Source organism: Chiloscyllium plagiosum, unplaced genomic scaffold (assembly GCF_037043375.1).
Source record: "Chiloscyllium plagiosum isolate Xiang-an unplaced genomic scaffold, Cpla_swu_hap1 HiC_scaffold_22, whole genome shotgun sequence".
Lineage (NCBI taxonomy): Eukaryota > Metazoa > Chordata > Chondrichthyes > Orectolobiformes > Hemiscylliidae > Chiloscyllium > Chiloscyllium plagiosum.
This window is the reverse complement of record NW_028270160.1, coordinates 21130695-21143019: the sequence shown is the minus strand read 5'-3', so window position 1 is coordinate 21143019 and position 12325 is coordinate 21130695. Positions and strand designations below refer to the sequence as shown.

Sequence of the window (12325 nt, the reverse complement as noted above, 5' to 3'; positions counted from 1 at the left end):
AGTCCGCCTCTCCGGGTTTAAACAGCAATTGACGCACTTTAAGAATCTTCCCTCAACCTCAAGGCGAGTAATAGCGACCAATCATCGAGCCATTACAGGGCTTCAGTGGAAGCTGTTTATGTGATATCAGCACTAATTAGCCCATGAACTAACAAGTCGTTTGCACAACTTTTCAGGCGTGTGATAAAGTGACCGCATAGATGGATTGTCTCTGGACTATGTGGACACATCGCGACTAAAAGTGTACTCGGACCAACTTTTAATGTACTCTCTCTTCAATCTGAGCATTTATACTTCTTTTTGGGGAGGGGGGGAAGTATCGCACAACCGCCCTCTTTTCTCTCTCTCTCTCTCTCCCGCACTGAGGATATACTGACTGGCAAGTCATGTTCCAGCCAACACCTAAACGGTGTTTCACCATTGAATCTCTGGTAGCCAAGGATAGTCCGTTGCCTGCGTCGAGAGCCGAGGAACCTATAAGGCCAGCCGCCCTCAGCTATGCAAACTCTAGCTCAGTGAATCCATTCCTGAACGGCTTTCATACCGGCGGCCGGGCCATCTACTCCAACCCGGATCTAGTGTTCGCCGATGCGGTCTCTCATCAAACCAACACGGCGGTGCCTGTTCACCCGGTCCCTCCACACGCTTTAACTGGTCACCCACTGCAATCTTCTCATTCTCCACATCCCCTGTTCACATCGCAACAAAGAGATCCTTCGAGTTTCTATCCATGGCTAATACACAGGTACAGATATCTGGGACACAGGTTTCAAGGTACGTCTGTCTTTTTAAAAAAAATGCACTGATTTCTTTTTTTCTCTCTCTTTCTCTAAATTTTGTTATTCATTTTCGACTCATTTCCAACTCGTCGCTATTTCATACAAGTCGCCGAGGCCGATCTTGGAGAGTGGATCGCCTTTAACTTCTTGCGTGCTGAAGTAACTAGGGAAAGTTGAAAGCCGGAGTTTGTTGACGGGCCTGTTCTGCAGAGCTTGAGCCGAGCAGGCTGCAATATCGGCGGAAACGGTGCCTGTGTCTCCCGGTTCCTCAAAAGCAGCGAGTCGCCACGGGCAGCGAGAACCCAGGCGGAGGTTGAACTTACTGGGTTTTTTTGGGGGGGTGGGTGGGATGGGGGGTTGCGGAATGGGGTGGGGGAATAACGTGCTGGGTCTGGACACACCTCACCCTCTGAATTCGGCTCCGGGGCACATTCAAAGCGACTCAACAGCCGGTATTTTGTTAGAAATTTTCTTTTCTGGGTCATTTGTTGCTATAGAAGGGGCCAGGCTTCCAGGAATGGACTTTGCACGGAGTTTAATTCAAGGAAATGTCTGAATTCCACAAGACAGGCTCTTTCTTGAGATCTTGCAGTTTTTTTTAATTCTGTGAAACTACCTGGACATGGAATGGAATTGTTTAAAAAAACACACGCACATTGCACTCATTTATTCGGTGAAATGGACTGAAACGCGCGGATATGAATTATTTTCGTGTCTGTTTAGACGTCAAACGAGCCTGTGCTTTTGCACTTCGTGATCAGCATTTTAAAAAAATATTTGAGTAAACTAATTAATTTCAATGGTTCATGACGGGCGCTTATGGTTTACTCTTCGTAAATCGATTAAGATGGCATTTTTATTAACAAGTGTAGTTCATAAAATAGTGTTTGTTCTCTGCTGTTGAGTTCAGCTGTAACGGCCTACACAGCCTCAGCTCTGCACTGAAAGGCGACTAAACAGCTCGGATGAACCATATTCGTTCAGAGCTCACGAGCAATGCTGCGCTCGATTGATTTATTTTAATGTAACTGAAATATATCACTTTAAGCGAATTAGCTGAAACCAAATTGATATTAAATGCTTGCCTGTCGGAGAGCTACACAGCGGCTTGAATAACTTCAGCACAAAATGTTTTTTTTTGGTGAATAGAGATTAATTTCAACAGTAACAAAGTGATGGATTTGGTCCTGCTTCCTGAATTCTTTTCTTGTGTCAATCTCAGGCAACGAGACGAGCCCGGAGAGTTTTTTATTGCACAATGCACTGGCCAGAAAGCCCAAACGCATCCGAACGGCCTTCTCCCCGTCTCAGCTGCTGAGGTTGGAACACGCTTTTGAGAAAAATCACTATGTGGTGGGGGCCGAGCGGAAACAACTGGCCCACAGTCTCAGTCTCACAGAAACTCAGGTGAGAGCGCGAACCATTCGCTGGGGGTTGTTTATCCTCTGTTTATCAATGATCCATCAAATAACTGCAGCTTGGCTGAAATGAAGGCTTCAAAAAGCCTTTCTTTTTGTAACATTCGCTTTGACTGGATCTTGTCAGCAAGTCCCCGCGCAATTTGATGCTTTAGTAGCAGGCTGTTGTAAAATACGGTATTTTAAAAATACTTACAACTACATCAAGAAGGATTATTTTTCATAAATTAAATGTCCACCGGGAAGGAACTGGTCAATTAGTCAACGTTGTCTATTTCTTTGATGGTTTTAAATTGTCTTTATATGCATTTTAGGGATGATCAAAACAATCAGATGAAATTACACGAGTTTACACATTAATCGCATACAATTACCGTACAGGGCTCGGGAATAATTTACAATCGATCTGCACCACTCGTCCCGGCGCTGGGAAAGTGATTGTATTCTTAAGGGCTTTGTACTTTGAGCTTGTTAGGTGGGAATGATGTTTGGGATTTTCAGTGCAGCCGTTCAAGAGAAGGGAGACTCAGAGAAGCGCCGATGACGTCTGACTTTCCGCGGCCCCTTGGATATTGGTTTCAGTTCATGTCTGTGAGCAAGTTGCTAGCGTTAGCGAAATCATAACAATTCAATAACAATCATAACAACAATTCAGGAGTGGAGTGGGCGCAGGTAAAAAGTGAAAGCGGCTGGGATAGGAAACAGCGCGCAGCCAGGCTCACAGTCTGTGGACAAGCGTCGCTTTGAGGCTTTGTGTTTTTCAAAACCGTATCGGGCAAAACATTGTGGGAGAACAAATGCATCGCCGTCTTCATTTGCCTGTCGAACAAGGGAGCGGTCAGGCTTAATTTCCTAGTTAATGTGGTTTTTAAGGTGCCTTTGTGTGATCGCGAATCGATGCTGACTGGGGTCTTTTGTCCTGGTGCCGCGCATGGCCTGAGCAAAGGCATCTCTTTGGAAAACCAGTAGCATCCCCCTCAATTAAGAGAGAGAGAGAGAGAACAGGTTCATTTTCATTCGCTGACTAATGGGGGTAAAATTACAAGACCAGTGTATGTTTTATATGAAGGCGGACTCAAATGTCGGCATGTTGTTTTCTCTATTTATCTACAAACTTTACTTCATTTTACTGTTAATAAAATAGAACGGCATTTGTGCGGGCAATTAGAATTATTTCTCCCTATATGTTTTTTCAGTCATTGGCCATCTGTTTCTGTGTGCAATGTATTGATTTGGATTTTACTTCTGAAGCGCTCTGAGGTTTGCACCAAAGCCCAGACTAAGCAATTTCAAAGAGGAAACATCACTTTGGAAAGTTGACATGTTTGAAAAGTTCAATGCGGAGATCAGCGCGCTGGTCCCTCTGTCACTTGTTCCTAACTAGACAGTTCAGGTATCCCAGTCACTCCATTGGGAAAACGCGTTTCATTTATGGATTTTAAAAAGTACATTTCGGCTTTATGATCGTCCTTAATCGGTGACCGCTTCTGCCAAAAAAAAAGCGAGATTGTTCTGTGAACATAGAAAGGTGAACGAATGGAGATTGGGGGAAGAGACTGGGATCAAGGTTGTGAGGTCAGGAGAGAACATTTGGGGCCGAGGGGGATATACATGCAACTTCATTGGAAGAATGTTGTACTTTTCGGCTTTTATATTTCAGTCTGTTGTATTTCTAGATCTAATCGTGTCCCTCTGATCTCCTCGTTGTTAAATAAAGCGCAATGTCTTGTGCAGATTAACCCCACACACCATTTTAGTAGTTTGCATAGAAATAACTTGCACGTATGTTTGCTCTCGTTGCATTTTAGTGTTTTTATTTATGATATTATTAACTAATGTGCCGAATTATAATAAGTTATATTTTTTAGTTTATTATTTAGCTGATCTATAATATAATATTAAACGCGTTGCAGATTCCTTAAAAGGATTCATGTTCCAAGTAGGAAACACCCCCAGCAAACAGCCTGCCAAGTGCCAAATAAATCAGTAACAATTGCGCTAAACAAATGTTTTGTTGGAAATCAGAGCGAAATTTTCATCGCTTTACTGACACATGCCGCTCTATAAAATGTCTGCACCGCTAATACCGGCTGGAAGACCGGAAAGCGAGGAAGTCTGCTGGCTACTGTCGAATTCATTGAACCTTTGGTATTTTTTCAGGTAAAAGTTTGGTTTCAGAACAGAAGGACGAAATTTAAACGACAGAAACTGGAGGAGGAAGGGACAGACGCCCAGCAGAAGAAAAAGGGGACCCACCACGTCAATAGGTGGAGGCTTGCGACCAAACAGGCGAGTCCTGAGGAGATCGATGTCACCTCGGACGATTAGGAACTGAAATATTCGTGTCAAACTATAGTGTTAACTTTCAAGCAGCACAGTTGCTGATGTAGAGAGGAGAAAAAAAGGGGAAACGAACACTTCAACCAAATGCAATTCCTGTGACGAGGCAGCTGGGGTAAGAAGAGGTCCGAGAGGTGGCACTGCGCGCACCGTGAACTGTCCAGAGACAGCAATCAATCAACTCCGGGGCAAGATGATTGACAAGCGAACTTGTTCATGTTGTATGCAGTCCGCTTTCATGCGTACTTCCAATCCAATTCCGGACTTTTTTTTTTGCACTTCCGAATTTAAATATTAAAAAAAAACTGAATGGGAAAACCAAAATCCACACCTGTTTCAGAAACTTGAATTGCATGTGAGCCGCTCGTGAAAAGATGGATTATTATTCAAACAAAAAAGCGGGACTTATTTTTTTATTTTTTTCTTATTTGCTTTGAGAGAAGTTCTGTCAGCTGTGTGCTTCTTTTTACAGAAAAAAATGCTGTTTTAAAAAAAAACTCCTGTTAAATAATACAGTCGACGTGATTGTAATACTGCTTTATGAAGTAGAAGTGCTGCGTCTTAGTGTTCTACAAAACCAATAAAGTTAGACATCATGTTTTCTTTTAAGAAAAGAATCGTTTTGACCACGATTTCGGTCCTTTATTTAAAACAAGAACTTTTTTTTTGAAAAATAAACGTTTAAAGAGTATTCCGCATTTTCCTTCCGCATCAATCTGAAGCGAAAACAACATTTCGGTGAGGTGGCATTTTGTTTGGCGGAACTTGTTCGCAAATTGCCACCGAAAGGACTGTCGGCGAAAGAAAGAAAGTAGCAGTAGCCATCTCTGGACGGTTAGGGTTCAAGAAGGCGCTGAGCTTCTTAAATCCGTGTTTATAGCGACACTAAAATTAAAGATGTTTCTGTAATGTCTTCTATCGAATGTAGATATTTGTGTTTGTTGAGTTTGTTGCAATTCTAACACATGATACTTCCAAGAAGTATGTCAATGTCATTTTTGTCAATAAAGGTTTATCCATTTGCTGCTCAGAGTTATCAAAGGCAATCAGATATGTATGAATTATTTTACCCAAAAAACGGTTATTAATCTCTATCTCTTAATATTTTTTCCACCGGATTTTTAAAGAACAAATCGACCGGTTTGAAGATATTGAGCTAGTTAACCCTTAGAATGCTGGATGTTTTTGTAACGTTCCAGAAGAACGCAAATCTTCGCTTAAGTCCAGTTGACGGATAATTGCCAGGATGTGTAAATGTGTTAAATGTTATATTAAGAAGTGATGCAGAGTAGTTATTTATCATTTTTGGTTATTTGCGTATTTTTTTAAAAAAAGTGGAATTGTGTTTGCGCCTGTCTCCCATAATCAAACTCTTCAATCATTACCTGCATTTTGAGGGGGGGGGGGGGGGGGGGAGGGGATGCAGTGTGCGTGTGAAGGAAATCCAAATCTTTGTTGTTTGGTATTTTATTTGCCATGGTATTGTTTTGTTTTTGTATCTCACATACAAAGCAGAAACGGAAAAGACGCACAAACTAAAATCACTTCGCTGGTGTCTGACATGTTCACCTCACAAAACGATATCGATTTTTTTTATTATTTTAATTGAAATCGTAATTAAAACTGTAGCATTTGAACTGTTTGTAACCAGCTCTTGACTACAAAACGGGTTTCTGAGCCAGGCAATGTTTTTCATGGTTCATTTACTTTTCATCCTGATAGACTGCATTAATCAGTTTTATTTCCATTGACAGAAACCTCGTCTGCTCTGTACAGCTACAAAGAGTCCTGAAATCTTTTGTGAAAGTGCAAATCAGTTTCAGCAATTATCATACCAGGAATATGAGGAAAGCGGAGGCAGCGCCAATGGTTCGTTTAATCTCTTAATCCGTGAATAGAGGGAATAGTTTGACATAACTCAGGACAATCTCACCAGTCGTCATACTGTGATACGGTGCAGTTACAAAGTACAGCAAAAATAACTGCTTTGTTTTAACCCGCGATTTTTTTTTAAAAACTGCACAATTAATTGCTGTGCACACGCGTCCTCTCAATGCAGAAACAACGTTTGGAGAAACCGAGAGCGATACAGGACCCTGAGTATCGAGGGGATTTTAATAAAATACAATCATGGCGCAGACTGATATATATGGAACCAGATTTGTTTTACATTATGGGCAACAAGCCAAGTTTAACGGCGTTTGCAAGTTTATTGATATGTATAGGTCCTTCCTTTCCCCCCGTCTGTTGCCGGCCGCTTGTTTTACCTTGTTCGGGGATCACAGCAATTTCAGAAATAGTTGCTACGACTCGCTTTTCACATTTTGATTTTTTTCTCTCTCTGTTAAATTTTAGGCCGGTGCTACGGCGTATTCTATGGCTGGGGCATTTGATTAACAATATGCAAGTGAGTCCATAGTCCTTGATTATAAAGCTTTGCACTTAAGAACAGCGTGGCCAGTTTCCTAAATGGTTTCCCATCTGGATCGGGGGGTGGGGGTGAGGGGGGAGGAGGCTTCGTCTTGTGCTATACATATACTTAGCAGGAAGAACTTAAAGCGTCCTGCGCACTAACAGCAATAAATCTTTTGAGAATACCATTAGCTTTGAAAAACCTAAAAGCTTTATTACAAACCGATCTTTGAAAATAGGGGATTAGGAGGCTGAAAAGGTTCCACAATACTTAGAAGAAAAGGTTTCATGCTAATGAGGTTAATGCCCTTTGTATCGCAGGACTACACAACTTCATTACTCACTATCTCAGCGTACACCAAGCGGCGCTGACGACCCTGCTACCGCTGAATACACATGAGCTTTCCCTGACCGGCTAAAGAAGGATTTTATACCAGGTCTGTTCAAACTAGATAATTATATCTTTTCAAGTTGGAATTAAGATAAATAACTGGAGGAAAAGGCGGCTTGCCTTGATCCCTTGAACCAAATTCGGCGCACTTTTTCTAAGCATCAGACAGTGACAGGACAGTTAATTCAGTAAAGTTCCTGTATCTTGTCCCGCTGACTCCATTTACTCATTTTCTCGATGGCAAAAAAAAAGCTGTGTGCTAATTATGCTGCAAATTTTGCTGTTGTTTAATTATGCCATTCTACATATAAATTTCTCGAATAAAGTATCCGCTTTCATCATTTCCAAGCTCCGAATGTCATTGCATAGAAAAAACTCACAATAATAAAAGCCCGTAATTCTTAATCCCCGGTGGCACTGTTTATTGTGTGTTGCTGTGTTAAAATCATCTCCTATTGTGGAGATTTAGGATTAATATTGCCATTAAAATATCAAAGTGATAGGTCTAGTTAATAGCGCGGGATTATCTAGAATGGTAATGATAGTTGGGGGTGGGGGTGGGGGTGGGGGTGAGGGGTGAGGGACACAAGGTTGGGTTTGCACCACATTTTATTTGATTCTGACCTGCCGTCATTGCGGATAGCGCTCCTCTGCAGCAATGTACCTGCTCCCAGACTGGGGATCCAGAGCGGTTTCTTTCCAGCAGGATAATAGCAAAGGTGCTCCAGTGTTGCCATAATCAGTGTATTGCGGGATATCTAAAATTACTTGTGTACACCTGTAGATAGATTCCATCGGCCATCATATCGAGATCGGCTGAGCCCTTCATTAAGATAATATTGTTGATTTAGAGCGACTTGCAGTTCACCGTGTTTTGTACATTGCTGGTAAAAATATTAATTGTCACGCTGCTAAAAAAAAGTCACTGGCAAGAGTGATGGCCCCGCTTAAAAGTTATATTGGCGAATTTCATCCACCTATATGTGAATTGAGATAGAATAGCGTTTATGTGCTCTTTTCGATTTAAAAAAAGATTTATGATTCTATTTTCAATTTCCTGTCACTCCCTCTTCTCGTTTCCTTTGTTAATTTTATTCAAGCGTCTCAGACTTAATTTATATCGGTACCACACAGTAAAGCCTTACGGAAATTAACAACGTGATTGCAAACAAAATCAACTCATTGTGAAACTTGTCCGTGAAGAGTTGCTCATTAGAAAGTCATTTCCCTGATATACGGGCGTCAGTTTGATGTCCCTTCTGCCTTCAGTCAGAAACCCAAACCTTACTCAACACCACTGTTATATCCTCTGATCAGTATCACTGCTTAGGAACTACTTAGACCTCATATATCAATTGATTTACTTTAAGAAAACAAGCCCGCTGCGATTTGGAAGTGGGAGTTTTGAGAACCTCGTGACCCAAGCACTAACCCTAATCCGTGTGATACCTGGTCGTGGTCGGACAGTCGAAGAGTTAAAACATTTTAATGTCACGGTTTCAAGCTCCAACAGAAAAGAGGGGCAATAAATCAGTCTTTTCTCATTGACTCGATTGGCTGTAATTATCCCAGCAATCCAGCAGAGTGAGTCATTAAGATATCAGAAACCTGTCTGGAAGAATACCCATTCATTCACTTGCTCAGCTCACAAATATGACAATTTTCAGGCGAAAGAACATAAGTTCCAAATTTAGCAAAAAGGTTAATTATATTGAACTAAGTTCCCACTACTATCCACAACCACTCTAATAGGATACATCATCACATGTAAAGCTGTGTAAATTCTTACCTACTGAAATTGTTAAAACAACATTAATTCGTGCTACCCATCACTTATTTCCGCCCGAAAGATTATTTCCCAATCATTCTGGTTGTTTACGCCTTTTGTCTCGAACTGGTACATATTTTTACGGCGTGTTGTTTGATCTAAGTGTATGCCTGACTTTGTATTGCCACTATTTCCTTCCAGTTGCAACACGCAGTTGTACAATAGACAGAGCTGCACCCACAATGTCAGCACCTGAAGCAATCTCTCAACCACGGGTTTGTGTTAGCTCAGTAACCCTGTTGCTGTACCAATTTAACTTCCAGAGCTCAGCTCAAAGACCCCCATTTCCCCACATCCCCTTCCCGCATTCGAAATCTCTCTTCCGCGAGCGAAAAAGCAAAGCTAAACTATCATGCCCACTCTACAGCCATTATTTATCCCAGGGCTTCTATTGCTCTTGATGGACTTGACGTCAGGAAGAATTTGATCCATCAAGTTTCACGAATTGCCTCTGAAACTGATCCTTGAAATGAGAGTACACGCTCTACACAATTCCCATGGCCTTGACATAAGGTACAGCGATAAATATACACCGCTAATGAGCAATTACCATATAATCACCTTCCAATTAGCTTGCATAATGATGAATTAAACATTCCAGCTTGCTGGATTATGTTTCCTTACTTTGTATATTATTTACGAAGGCTGGCCACTGAATGCTCAAAAATATCGAATTATATAGGGACTTTTCTGATCGGAGTGCCATTATAAATTCAATTGTATGCCTTTTCATTTGGCAAATGACGTACTGTTTGTCTGGAGCCATGGAGTTACTGTGTGTCTGCGTCAAATTAATTGGAAGACGCTGTCATGTTTTGTTTTCGGTAACTATAATTATTCGATTTTTTTTGCCGAATTATGCAACAAATTTCATTTCTCAGTAAACATGTTTTTGATTCTAAAATCTGGTGATTACACTTTAAAGATTAAAAAGCTGCTGGCTTCTTTGACAGTGCGTGCACCGTCGTCTCTGGTACTCCCGTCGGCTCTAAAACGAACGAACGGTCATGCTGACATAAGTATTTTGATAAAAATGGCCTTGTAGGGGTACATATATCAAACAATAACGGTATAATAAAGGACTAATTCTTGCACATGCTTATCTGCGTTGTGCATTGTTCAATTCCTCCTTCGTTAATCCAGGTTCAATGGGCATAATCGGCCTGTGTCACAAGTCATATTAATGACAGAAACGGTGTGTATCTAAAATTCCTATTGTCATTTTTAAAGCTTTTTTTAAAAAAATCAACCGAATAGAGCCATCGGACGTGTGAAATATGAAACACACTGGCACTGGCACAGGATGGAGTATAATGTATAGTCAGGGGCTTAATTATTAAAGAAGTTTCTGAAAGCTGCTCAACTAATGGCTGAACAGTGCCATATTTTACAGAAGCAGCGAGCAGCCGGCTACACGGTACAGCTTTCAGCGTCAAAATGGTCTGGAGCAGCTTGTGCTTAGCCAGCCATCCGCTGTATGCTCAGGTTATTACAGGCTCGTCACTTCTGAAATCTATCGGACCATCCTTGTTCAGTGTCCATTTGGAAGAAATAGACCAGTTTCATTTGGCGATCTCGGCTCCTATCAGACCTATTGGCAGGGCTAGCCGACGCTGTGTCCGAGTATGGGTTTCGTTCTAAACCGGCCGTAGAGCTTTCTAACAGTTTCTCTTCAGCTGAGACAGACAGTGAGGTGTTGGGTTAAGTAAGACCCGTCTCTCAGAGACATCTTTACAATTAAATATTTCGTGTAGCTGAGCTGCCCCCAGGTTTGTTAGCACCGGGTCACTGTTGGCAACTGAAAGAATGATTGCAAAGTGACCATATCATCTACTGGGACGTTGTGACCGTAAACCTTGCTGTTAAATTGCCGGGTTTTTTTGCACCTGCAACAACCGCAAGTAAAATGGAGCGGAGGTCTGACGGCAGTTCGGATAATTTGCAAGATACCTGTGCTCTTGTGTGTGTGTGTGTGAGAGAGAGAGGCGGGAGTGAGAGGTTGGAGTCATAGATTTCAACTTATTGTCACTTTCCCGTCACTAATTAATAGCGTCAGGCAAAATGAGCCTTCTGAGCGACGGCACTGCAGCACGGTCCCCGCACAGCGCGTTAATAGGGGTTCAGTGCAAAACATTGGTTGTCCCTCAGTTCCAAAGACATATTTGAATTAAATAGCTAAGGCAATATTTGTACCCTGTTCCTAACTTAAGCGAGACCAGCACATTACAGGTTCGCTACTTAGCAAACTACCACCTTCTAGCCTAGTGTTTTCCTGAATATTGAATATTGGCCGGTTTCGAACTATGTATAGTTTTGGATTAAATAACTATTAATCTGATTATGAAACAATCTATTCAAGTTTAAATTGTCGCTGCCTATGTGTGACTTACAGAGATAGACATTAATCAAGCGTTGTGAATTGTAGTATCCCCAAAATACGTGTGTGTGTGTTCAGTGCATTACGTTGGACATTGTAACATGCCCGTTACACGCGTTTACACGCAAACCCTGTCTTTGAACGCGATAACATACAACACACATATTATGAAATTTGATGATGAGAAATAGTTTTCGTCCCCTTCCTTTCTCACCTGTCCACGTGACCTTAAGTTGATATCTGCATGAACAAGAAATTAAAGACGACTTGACACGGTTGACAATAGAATTACTGTTCAAAGCGTTTCCCATTTTTTCGTCTTATAATGGCAGACAAGATTCAATATGTTACAAACTTCACTGGTATCCTCATCGTATTTGAATCTTTTTCATTAAAAACGCTCAATATTCAATTTTGATCTATATTTATGCTTATTATTTGTATAAATTCAGCAAACAGCTAAAAGCCTCAACAATACCGCTGAGGTTAAAAACAGTAACAACAATAATTGTTTCAGTAGCTCACACTCTTAACTGCTTACGTGTCTTTATGATAGTAGGTATACGTACCCGTGTGTGCCTCTGTATAAGTCTGTATGTGTGTCTGTGAATATTTGTGTATGGATCTAAATGTGTGCGTATCCGGAGATGAGGCTGTGAGCGGATATTGGTTTGTGGATGTGTGTAGATATTTGTATGTGGATTTGGAGATGGGTGTGCATGGATCTTTGTGGTGAATCTGAATGTGGGTATCTGTGGATCTGGATGTGGGGTTTGTGTG

The 12325-nt window shown here is 41.4% G+C and overlaps 1 protein-coding gene across 3 annotated transcripts in view; it reads left to right on the top strand.

Moving 5' to 3' along the window:
* The first annotated feature begins 12 nt into the window (after window positions 1-12).
* The window catches only part of emx2 (empty spiracles homeobox 2), a 121427-nt gene continuing 109114 nt past the window's right edge, over window positions 13-12325 (top strand). Inside the window, exons 1-5 of one of the 3 annotated variants that reach the window (XR_015760907.1) lie at window positions 13-774; window positions 2002-2186; window positions 6292-6406; window positions 6893-6944; window positions 7271-7386. Coding sequence is in view for 2 of the 3 variants with exons in the window: in XM_043712842.2 (XP_043568777.1) it covers window positions 387-774; window positions 2002-2186; window positions 4358-4525 (741 nt within the window). In the remaining variant the exon portion in view is untranslated. Of the gene's footprint in view, window positions 775-2001; window positions 2187-4357; window positions 5584-6291; window positions 6407-6892; window positions 6945-7270; window positions 7711-12325 lie in introns of those variants that run through there. The other 2 variants (XM_087998836.1, XM_043712842.2) reach the window with 2 other exon arrangements.